The sequence below is a fragment of the Harmonia axyridis genome, chromosome 2 (genome assembly GCF_914767665.1).
Source record: "Harmonia axyridis chromosome 2, icHarAxyr1.1, whole genome shotgun sequence".
Classification (NCBI taxonomy): domain Eukaryota; kingdom Metazoa; phylum Arthropoda; class Insecta; order Coleoptera; family Coccinellidae; genus Harmonia; species Harmonia axyridis.
The window spans coordinates 15,449,697-15,462,150 of NC_059502.1; the positions used below are offsets into that span (position 1 = coordinate 15,449,697).

A 12,454-nucleotide genomic window follows, 5' to 3' on the forward strand; every position below is an offset into this window, starting at 1 on the left:
TGGCATTATATACGTTTCCGAGAAATCTGGATTCCTGGAAAAATGAATTAATTATTTTTTTATTCCACCGAATTTCACAAATGATTTTCTTTATCAAATTCACTCATCTTGAACATCTTTGCATCAAGAATGTGTGCAACATCTATTCGAATTAAAAATATTGGTTCATCCGCAGCATTCGGTTGTTTTATTTAATCATATACAATAAAATACATTTTTCCTTTCCTGGAATATTTTTTATAAAAAAGTGTGAGGTTTTCCACACTAAATATCTGAATAAAATTCATCAATCAATATTCGTGAGTTATAATCTGTGTCTGGCCATGTCCAATGGGCAAACCCAAATTTGCCCCTAAAAAGAAGGGAACCCATAGAAATATATTATAATATTATATTTCTATGAGCCAACCAACGAATGAACGAAATTAATATTCTGTGGTAAAAACTAACCTATAAAGACATCAACAATTTCATGCTTTGAGTTACTTACATCTTACATCAAATGTATAAAAAGTGTTTTGTTGTATTATTATTTACCAGTTTCCGCATATATTACTGATCTAACAAATATTGAAGATTTTCTGTTGATTTTGCCAGTCATTGTGACAATAAGAATGAATTCCTCTGAAATATTCAAAACACTATGCCAAGGTTTGAAATTTCCAAAGCAAACCAACCCTACCCATTATTTTAAAGTAAGTAGATCATATGAAAAATTGTCAAATCGTAATATATTAACTTTGATTATTGTTATTTGAATTGATATGCATCCAAGATATCTAAACTGTATTATTTTGAAAAGTGATTGTTTTTTTCCAGAAAACCAAACCGAAACCCGATTTAAAACAAGAAATTAAAAATGAGTTTGAAGAAATCTCTGAATCTATGAATTCTATGAAATTGGAAGAACCAAATGATTCTGACAATGGTATTACTATTTTGAGTTCATTCAACACCAAGACAGAAAAGAAAGGTAAGAAGCGAAAGCTTGAATCTGAAGATGAAGTCCAGCGGAAAAAACGAATTCAGGAAGTGGAACAATTGAATCATTATAGAAACGTGAATAAAATAAAAGTTAAAGGCAAAAGCCTTCCTCCACCAGCTCAAACATTTCCTGAATTTGAAATAGATTCGGATCTCCAAGAAAATTTGAAAAAAATTGGTTTTACTGCACCTACTTTGATTCAACAGCAGGCAGTACCTATTATGATCAAAGTAAGTCTCAATATTTTTGTTTTCTTAATTTAACATCCTATTACAGAGAATATTTGCAACAAAATGTGAAATTCATTTATCTGGAGGAAACTTGGTTATTTGAAAATGCCATTATTCGACAGTGGACTCTAAAAAGAAAACAAAATGTTTTTCAAGTATATTCAAGGGTAAAAGTAGAAGGAGCACTATTTTGAATGCTGGATATTTACTTGGATGTTTTGTTTTGACAATGGTGTTCATGAGGATTATATAAATCTATGAAGAGAGAATTATTTTATTACGCGATAAAATGAAGTCGCTTTATCTGAGGAACTCCACTGTGGAAAATAGGGAAGCATATCGAGTATTGAGAAATAGATGTAATCATCTGTGTAGAAGTGAAAAGCGGGAATTTTTCCATAAGAATCTCATCAATGTCTCCCCCAAAAAAGTTTGGCAAACCCTTCGTTCTGTAGGCATAGGATCTCAGAAGCCTAGTCATTCTTATGGTATCGATGCTGACGTTTTCGCTCATCATTTTTCCTCGATTCCTATCACTTTGAGTGATGACCAAAAAAGGGCCACGCTGGAATCACTATACACCACATCATTGCCTTCTAGACCTCCTTTTGATTTTGCTCCTGTTCAAGCCGATGATATCAAGAAAGCACTGGAGGATATAACATCGAAGGCGGTAGGTTTGGATAATATCGGTACGGCTCTCATCAAACCTATTGTTGATGGAATACTCCCAGTCTTAGAACACATATATAACTTTTCATTTTCTAACGGAGTTTTTCCTACTTTGTGGAAGCATGCCAAGATAATACCACTACCGAAAAAGCATGATACTAAAAATGTAGCAGACTTTCGACCCATTTCGATTCTGCCCACACTTTCTAAAATATTTGAAAAAATAATTCATTCACAAATTATATCATATATGAACACCTATAACTTGTTTAATCCGTTTCAGTCTGGCTTCTGCAAAGAACATAGCACAACTACAGCATTAACCAAAATAACCTGTGATATAAGTGAGGCAATGGATAGTAAGCTACTTACCGTGTTGGTACTTTTAGATTTCAGTAAAGCGTTTGATACTGTGGACTTTGACATATTGATTGCTAAGCTACGTTCCATGGGATTTTCTTGCAGCTCTAGGTCGTTCTTTGAGACTTATTTGAGAGGTAGACAGAGTAGAGTCGACTTGGGCGATAGTATTTCGGATTGGGTGCAGGCGAGCGTGGGGGTCCCGCAGGGTAGTGTTTTGGGTCCTCTTTTATTCTCCATTTATATTTCTTCTCTTATGGAAAATATTAAGTGTAAATACCACCTCTTTGCTGATGATTTGCAGGTTTATTTGCACACTACTGTAGAGAATTTTGCGAGTTGTGTCCTGTCGATCAATGAGGATTTAGCACATTTATCTCAGGTGGCCTCAAGTTGGGGTCTATTACTGAATCCTGCTAAAACTCAGTCCATAATAATTGGTACCCGTATGTCTCTGAGTAAGATAACTCCACAGGGACATGAAATTTTTGTCAATGGGATTAATATTCCATATTCTCGCAATGTGAGTAATCTTGGTATAACGATTGATGAAACTTTGTCATGGGATGCTCAGGTTGCTTCTGTCCACGGAAGGTTTTATCGCACTATGCACCAGCTACGCCTCCTAAAGAACTTTCTTCCTCTTGTAGTAAGAAAGTCCCTATTTTATTCTTTGTTACTGCCCATAATTGATTATGCGGATGTGGCCTATATGGGACTGACGTCGCAGCAGCTCAGCAAATTCGACCGATTGCAGAACGCCGGCATAAGATTCGTGTATGGTTTAAGAAAGTTCGATCATGTTAGTAGTTTTCGTCGGGAACTCAAATTGCTAACAATAAAGCAACGCCGTTATTGGCGACTGTTGTTGTTGGGCTTCAAAGTTATGAGAGCTCGTGAGCCTAGATATCTCTGCGAGGGTCTTCGTGGTCTGGGTGGTGAGTTCTATAATACTAGAGCCCATTCCAATACTACTCTCAGGATACCAGCACATGGGACTAGTATTATGTCCAACAATTTCTCGTTGAGGTTCTCCCAGCTCTGGAATCGTGTTCCTCCATCTATCACTCGAAGTGTTACTTTTTCATCGTTTAGGATTGCTCTTAAGAAGTACTTACTTACTAACGAACTTTGATATAAAGATAAAGGTAGGTTCATCGCGCTGTGCAATTTCGCTTTTCCCTTCTCCTTTCTTTCCAATCCTGTATCCTCAGTCGTGTGTAGTCGAATTTAAGTTCTGTATTAGATTAGTGGCCATAAGCAATGAGTCTCGTCATATCTTGTTTTAACACATTTTTTAGGTAGGCAGGAAGATATCGCTTTAGTGATATGCTCACCTATTGCACAATGTAATAAATGATGTAACACTTTGTTATGGCAATAAAGAATTATTATTATTATTATTATTTTATAATTGGATTGCTAAACAAAGTCTTGGCATTGCATCTATAGTTTATTTATATTCTATATTGAAATTGAGTATTGTTATATCTGTTTTTTGTTCTTCGATGAGTAATCCAAAAATCTAATAAATTCCAATTGCTTTATAGAATTTTTACTGAGTATTTAATCGAAAAATATATTCGGAAGAGTAACTTCAAGAATTTCTTCACCTCTTACCCACTTGAAGATAATAATAGAATGCAATAAAATTTTAAAATTCACAAATTAAAAATAATATCATGCAAAAATGCTTTCAGTGAGTGAGTTAAAGCTGTTATGGGCAAAATAATTCATGTAATTTAATAGAAACTAGTATAAAAGCATTTCAATAAAAAACAGAAAACTCGAGTACAAATAGTATCTACCTATATTTTTCATACAAGTTTAATCAATCATTCATGTCATGAACAGTTTCGATAAATAGTGACTTTAGAAAGTAATTTACACATCGGTTGATAAATTGGTTCCAATTTTGAAAGTTACAGTACAACTACTGTGATGTCAAAATTTTTCATATACTAAATGGATTCTTTGAATTTTATTTCTGTCTTATTATGATATGGCTCTTCCATTCACTAAGCTACACTATTTAAATTTATCAACCAGTTTTTTCTGTTTTCTTCACCAGTTTAGACACCACAGTTAAAATGATCCATAAGAGTTATTTGATAAGAATTTTGCAAGCAGGTTGGTATCTAGTGTCCATCAGTAATGCAACAATTTTTGAAGAGCCTTTGGTGAAAAGGAATATGCATATTTTAATGATCTTCAATGGAATCTTTCATGGGCGACTCTTAAATGAATAGATATCTCTTCATTGGATTTCCTTGAAATGAGATAGCATTTCTCTATATTTTTATGTTATATAATCTGAATTTCAATTTATGAAATCATGACTGTATGCGTCCCTTCGTAATAATCGTAATTTCGAAAATTCAGGATCTTTCGGATACAAAAATGATGAAAATGATTTAAACTGGTTATTTCTATGATGAACCATAGCAATTTTTAGTGATATTTTTGTAACCAGAAATAAAGCCGCGACTAAACGTTTATGGCCAACTTCGATGTCAATAATTCCTGAATGGACTGTAAAATACATTTTTCCTTTCCTGGAATATTTTTTATGAAAAAGTGTGAGGTTTTCCACACTAAATATCTGAATAAAATTCATCAATCAATATTCGTGAGTTATAATCTGTGTCTGGCCATGTCCAATAGGCAAACCCAAATTTGCCCCTAAAAAGAAGGGAACCCATAGAAATATATTATAATATTATATTTCTATGAGCCAACCACCGAATGAACGAAATTAATATTCTGTGGTAAAAACTAACCTATAAAGACATCAACAATTTCATGCTTTGAGTTACTTACATCTTACATCAAATGTATAAAAAGTGTTTTGTTGTATTATTATTTACCAGTTTCCGCATATATTACTGATCTAACAAATATTGAAGATTTTCTGTTGATTTTGCCAGTCATTGTGACAATAAGAATGAATTCCTCTGAAATATTCAAAACACTATGCCAAGGTTTGAAATTTCCAAAGCAAACCAACCCTACCCATTATTTTAAAGTAAGTAGATCATATGAAAAATTGTCAAATCGTGATATATTAACTTTGCATATTGTTATTTGAATTGATATGCATCCAAGATATCTAAACTGTATTATTTTAAAAAGTGATTGTTTTTTTCCAGAAAACCAAACCGAAACCCGATTTAAAACAAGAAATTAAAAATGAGTTTGAAGAAATCTCTGAATCTATGAATTCTATGAAATTGGAAGAACCAAATGATTGTGACAATGATATTACTATTTTGAGTTCATTTAACACCAAGACAGAAAAGAAAGGTAAGAAGCGAAAGCTTGAATCTGAAGATGAAGTCCAGCGGAAAAAACGAATTCAGGAAGTAGAACAATTGAATCATTATAGAAACGTGAATAAAATAAAAGTTAAAGGCAAAAGCCTTCCTCCACCAGCTCAAACATTTGCTGAATTTGAAATAGATTTGGATCTCCAAGAAAATTTGAAAAAAATTGGTTTTACTGCACCTACTTTGATTCAACAGCAGGCAGTACCTATTATGATCAAAGTAAGTCTCAATATTTTTGTTTTCTTAATTTAACATCCTATTTCAAATCAGATGAAAGAATTGAACATCTGTGATTCTTATTTCCAATTAATGCCAAAGACCCCCATGGCCGAATTGATCAACATTGTTGAATTCCTTTCAATCTTCATCTGTTCACAAATTTACAGATGGTCGTCTCAAGTTTTGGGTAATATTTTAAGTACATGTAAATTCTGGGGGAGCATCCCTAGTTTAATTAAGGGTCAAATTTCTATTGAAGGAAAAATTCTTGTCTTTGAAGATAGAATCACCATTGAAATGATGATATTTGCAAATCATCCCTTAAAATATAAATTTTCGATTAAATTGAATTATTACTGATTCTTCCAAAGTAGACTTGATGAATTGTTTTTTTTTTTTTAATTTGTAGGGTAAAAATCTATTGGCTCTGGCCCCTACAGGATCTGGTAAAACAATTGCCTACCTTCTACCTATTATCCAAAAGTTGAAATCTCACAAGAAAAAAGGATTTCGTTCCCTCATCTTATGCCCAACACGTGAATTGGTGAAGCAAATAAAAAATGAGTGTGTCAAGTTAGCAGAAGGCCGAAAATTGAGAATATTCACAATTCCTAATAAGAAAAAAGCAATTGCTGAATTCAGTTCTAAGGGTAAACAAACCTATGGTGAGTAAGCTGTTCAGTTGCCTCCTATAATCCGTTCATAACTTGAAGTACCTGACTTTTCCTTATCCCATTGTAGTGAGGACCCATAGCTTTCTAACAGTTATAACTTTTTGAGGTTCTACAATGTATGAATAGACTATATTAAAATGGTAGGGACACCTCAAATTAAATTGAATCAATAGTTAAAATTTTTCATTGAATATTTTCTCTAATTGATCACTTAATGTATAAATTTTGATCATCAAATCATTTCATTATCTTTGAGGTTTATTTTTGTTATTTCAATCAACTGTATTCATCATCTTTGTTACTACTGATTGTATATTTTTTGTAAAAATAGTATATTCTAAAACAAGTTGCAGAATGGGCTCTTATTCCAACACGAATGCGAAATTCGAAAACGAGCGACAAAGGAGCGAGTTTTGAAACGCATGAGTGTTGGAATTGCCTTCTGCAACGAGTATTAGACGATATTTTCTCTATTTCAGTCAAGTTTTGCAAAATATTAACTAAATTCAATGAAAACTTCAGATTATACATCCTAGTGACATTTGTTTTGTATCTTGGCAATTGGTGTGACTGTTACGAAAATTGACAGATTACGCAATTTGAATATGAATCGTATGTTTCGTATGCCTAATTGTAAATTATGTCTAAAGACATAATTTACAATTAGGCATTAATTTCGTGAATTATGTTTGACGAAATCGATTTAACACTACCAGAATCAAGAGAATTTATGAATAATGTAGCAAATCATTTCACTATATCCCCTAATTGTATTATATTGACAATTATTGATGTTTGTTGAAATTTGATTTGATTGGAAGTCAGCATAGACAACCACAAAACGAAAAATATATCCGAAAACGATGCTGTAATGAGTTCATTACAGCACTGTTTTTAGAACTGTAATGAACCCATTACGATACTGAAATAGAGAAAATGTATTTCCACAATCTTTTTGATCATATCCTTCTCGAATTGAACTTTCATTGATACCAATTCCGATTTTTTTATTTATTTATTATTTGCATGTTATTTTTTATGCAGAGATCTTCAACTCATAATTAAACTTGTTTGTATTATTCTTTCAGATCTTATGATAACAACTCCTGGACGTTTATGTCTCCTACTAGAACAGGAAAACTCAACGTTGGACTTGAAAACGTAAGTAATCCTCATTTCATATTCTATTATTGGAATAAATTATTTTCAAAGATAAGGCTACAAAGACAGTTCAGGGTTAAGGCTGATTAATTTAATCCACGCTTCAAATACAACAGTGATGATCATGATTCAATCACGTCACTGTGAAAACATTGCAACCTCTTTTTCAGACACAATACTTACTCAGAATTCAGATAATTTAGTCCAAATCATTTCAAGTCGCTAACACCTCAGATCATATCCAAACCCTTCTGCACTGTTCAAAAACAACCTGAATATAGTATCAACATATCAAGTAAAAATAATTTTTTCCATACTTCCACCTAAAACATATGAAGCGCAAAAATTTGAAGTTAAATAATTCTCATCCATCTTAAAATATTACACTAAATACTAACAAACAATCATTTTCAGTGTAGAGAGGGTAGTTGTTGATGAAGCTGACAAACTTTTTGAAGCTGGTAATTGTGGATTTGGAAAACAGCTGAGGCAAATTTTAGGTGCATGCAGCAATGAAAATCGTAAAATAGCTATGTTTGGTGCGACGTCTCGATCATCTGTCTCAAAGTGGTGTTATAAAAATGTGAAGAATTTGATACAGGTTGATATAGGAAGAAGGTGAGTTCAATTTCAAGAGTTTTTTTTTTCTCAAAAAGCTTAACTGCAAGATTATGTTCTTGGTTTCAATGTGTTATACAGTTTTATTATATCAATAAAGATCAATTTTCTTGAAGATGTAGATCCAATTTAGATACTTATAAATCTAAAGCTAAACGCATTTTCAATTTTTTCATATTGGTAATTTTACCCATTTTCAGGAATACTGCATCCCTAGATGTGGACCAAAAATTGCGTTTTGTTGGTGATGACAGAGATAAATTATTTGCTCTACGTGATATTATTAGAAATGGTATTGAACCACCAGTTCTTATTTTTGTAAAAACGAAGGATAAGGCTAAAATGTTATTCAAGGAACTTCTCTTAGATGGTATATATGTAGATGCTATTCACGCTGACAGGACAGAAGAAGAAGTAAGTTAAAGTCAATTTGATTTGAAGTAGAGATTCAAAATCATTTGGATCTGTTTCAAATAATCCCCAAAAAATTAATAACACAGCTTTATAATTTTTCATTCGTTTTTGATACTTATGTTCAACATTTATTTGCAGAGGGGAAACACAGTGAGGGCTTTTCAAAATAAGAAAATTTGGGTTTTAGTATGCACTGAATTAATGGCAAGAGGTATCGATTTCAAAAATGTAAATCTGGTTATAAATTTTGATTTTCCACGAGACTTGGCTACATATATTCACATGGTTGGTAGATCAGGCAGAGGTGGACAAAAGGGTGCAGCAATTACATTTTATAATGTAGAAGATGTGGAGTATTTAAGACAGTAAGTTCATTTAATTCACCGGTTTTCATCATAGCTCTTGATCATAATTTATATTTCCTTGTACTATTTGTATATACTTCAATATCTAAACTCAGTAATATCATACTAATCTTTATCCTTTTATCTTTAGGTTTGAATTTTTCTTTATAGAAAAAAAATTACCAAATTTTATGTATAATTGAGGAGATTGTTTATTTCAAAATTTTTGTATGTAACCCTAACTTTTTGTGTCAGAAAAAAGTTCTTGTGGTTTAGGATTTTTTGTCATCAATGGGGTTTTTTATAAATCCTCTTATTATAGAAATTCCATTAAGAAAAAACTACTATCCACCCCTTGTGGAGATACATGACAGACTTCTCAATTATACATGAATTAAAATTAAATAGAAATTGATCTCTTCAAGCACTTTTCTACAAAATACACTAAATACCGAAGATATGAGTTCCAATTCACTAACTCTATATATTGTTCTAATATTTATACTTATAACCAAAATAAAAATCATCTTGATTAACCGAAGGTCACAATATCAAAGTGATTGACAGATTATTAATATTTCACACAAATTTTGAAGATTATTAATCCTTATGATCGTCGCCATTTTGCTTAGGAGCTGAGCGAGAACTTGTTCTGGTTCTCGAACGCTTGTCATTAGTTGGAGAACGACTACGGCTCCTTTTGGCCGACTAAGCCAATGAAATAGATGTTAATTAATTTTTTGTACTTATTTCAGAATGGCACATAAGTTGGTGGCATCAGGATGTAATGTGCCAGAATATCTCATAGAAAACAAGAAAGAGAGGAAGAAGAGGGCGTTGAAAGCAAAAAAGTATGTATACAATAATCCTATGAGTTCTTGACATGTCTCTTTCATTAATTATATTCCAGTTGTATTGATATAGGTTTTTTTGTGACGCTTTATTCAAACATTTTAATCCTGATTAAAAAATGAAGAAAGGGGCCAAGCACTGACATGAAGTCAGGAGCTTTTGAGCGCTCTTTCATTTAGGGGACACGCAGCCCACAAAATGATTAAGCTTAAAAGCTCAGCCCAAATAATGATTCCCTAGTTTCAAGTCCCATTTCTCACTCATGCTGTTCTGACATGTTTTGGCATGCCAGACTTATGTCCTATAATTTGTTATCGTTCTCACAGTCATGACATGCGTTCATCGCAGTATTTTTTGGATTACATCCCCAAATCTCACTAGCCAGAATTCTGCACGCTATCAAGACCTATGTTAATGGTAACCTCAATTTGTTTGCTCCACAGAAGTTTGCTATCTAGGGTTATTCCTAGATATTTGAGTTCAGATTTCCACTGTAGGGTAGATAAACATATATATACACTTCGCCAATAAATTGAGGCACCACTAAAAAAAAAAAAGTCCAAATCGGACAAGTAGTTTCGAGGAAAATGTATCTTGAACTTCTGCCTGATTTTTATTGGCAAAGTGTATAGATATACAGGGTGGCCATTTGAAAACGAAACAGACGTGATTACAGACGAAATAAAGTTTTTCGATAGAAATGCTCGGACAGGTCGATTTCTGTTTCGAGGGGGACAACTTAAGATGTAGGTTACGGACGCATAGCGCTTCAACCTTTGCTGCTACAACCCCCACCCCCAATTTTTGAATAGGGAAGATGGGGTGAGTGATACCTCAATTTAAAGGTATTTTTATACTGATTTCAGCACAGTAATTTCTTTTTCATTTTTGCATTAGTTCTCGAAATATTCATGTGTTAGTTAGTTAGAAAGGAAGCCACAGTCATAGTTGTTTTGAAGCTCAAAATGTCGATTTTTCACAAAACACTACAAGTGTCATGAAAACACCACTTCATTTTCAAATACTTAGTTAAGAATATTTCGAGAACTAATGCATAAAATGAAAAAACAAGTACTGTGCTGAAATCAGTATAAAAATACCTTTCAAATGAGGTATCACTCACCCCATCTTCCCTATTCAAAATTTGGGGGTGAGGGTTGTAGTAGCAAGGGTTGAAGCGCTATGCGTCCGTAACCTACATCTCAAGTTGTCCCCCTCGAAACAGAAATCGACCTGTCCGAGCATTTCTATCGAAAAACTTTATTTCGTCTGTAATCTCGTCTGTTTCGTTTTCAAATGGCCACCCTGTATAATAAAAATAATAAAATATAAAATTGAGATTATATTACTGGTCAACGAGCTGGGGCGTGCTCCCACAACCTCTAATGGGCTCTCAGCTATTCTGATTTGAGTTAGATATTTGGAGCAGAAAAAAACTCATACCCTTCTGTAAAACCCTGAAAATTCAATAGTACTACAATATCACCATAGCTTACTAAATCTTTTGTTTTTCAGGGACAAATCAAAGGTTCAAGAAAATGAAACTAAGAAAACCCAAATGTGAGTATACAGAAACACAAATGAAATATTTTTCCAGAAATTTTACTAACAATTCAAATAATTTTTTAATGAAAAGCTTCAAGTGGGGGCAAATCAAATTTAAAATTAGCCTCACTGACAAACACCATTGCACAATATACTCCAATCTAACCATAGCTTATTATATCTTTCGTTTTTCAGGGGCAAACCAAAGGTTCAAGCAAATAAAAATAAGAAAACTCAAATGTAAGTACGCAGACACACAAATGAAATATTTTTCTAACAAATTAAATAATATTGATAAAAAGTTATGTAGGGGCAAATTAAATTGAAAGTTAGCCTCACTGAGTAACACCATAGCTCTTTATTTGATTAATACAGTTCAATAGCACTACAATCACCTTATTAAATCTTTTGTTTTTCAGGAACAAATCAAAAGTTGTGAACAAGACTAAGAAAACTCAAATGTAAGTATACCTATACACAAACGAAATATTTTACCAATTACATAAGTTTTTTGATGAAAAGTATCAAGTGTAGACAAATCAAATTAAAAGTTATCCAGTTGAATACTCGATTGATCTGGACGAGTAAAATTTGTTATATTTTATTTTGCTAGACTGGTCTCAATGCTATTCTTAAGCATGTACATTCTATATTACATAGATGGTTAACCATGCTTATATGTAATTAGTAGTAATGAAGAAATAGTAATAGAGAAGTTGATAATAAATCAATTAAATTTTCAATTTTATTCATCACCTATCTAATAAAATGTGGATTTTCTAGGGCCAAAGGAAAAACTCGAAAGGAGACATCAATTGAATCTGACTAGGAGGAGATGATTTATATTATAATGTTTTATTTACAAATGTATAGGAGTCTTGTAAATATTAATGTACAAAGTTATAATTAAACAAATAATTTCTTAGCTCTTGTGTGTGTGTTTGATATTCAACAAATATGTATATAATAAAACATTTGTGAACTATGTAAATTACAAAAATAATGGTTCAGCACCATCTGAAATCGAGGTATTTCTCCACTCTGGACATTCAAT

The 12,454-nt window shown here is 32.5% G+C and overlaps 1 protein-coding gene across 3 annotated transcripts; it reads left to right on the forward strand.

Annotated features, from left to right (window-relative positions):
- Window positions 1–411: 411 nt before the first annotated feature.
- Window positions 412–12,325, forward strand: LOC123674133 (probable ATP-dependent RNA helicase DDX52). 3 transcript variants are annotated; one of them, XM_045609009.1, is made up of 13 exons: window positions 412–695; window positions 820–1,215; window positions 5,397–5,792; window positions 6,202–6,457; window positions 7,555–7,627; window positions 8,042–8,245; window positions 8,446–8,659; window positions 8,798–9,024; window positions 9,759–9,854; window positions 11,371–11,415; window positions 11,596–11,640; window positions 11,820–11,861; window positions 12,184–12,325. In XM_045609009.1, the coding sequence occupies exons 1-13, from the start codon at window positions 615–617 to the stop codon at window positions 12,227–12,229; spliced, it is 2,121 nt and encodes a 706-aa protein (XP_045464965.1). In that variant the 5' UTR covers window positions 412–614; the 3' UTR covers window positions 12,230–12,325. The 3 variants fall into 3 exon arrangements, with proteins under 3 accessions (XP_045464965.1, XP_045464966.1, XP_045464967.1); XM_045609010.1 differs by lacking the exon at window positions 11,820–11,861; XM_045609011.1 differs by lacking the exons at window positions 412–695; window positions 820–1,215 and adding an exon at window positions 4,789–5,272.
- The last annotated feature ends 129 nt before the right edge of the window (window positions 12,326–12,454 follow it).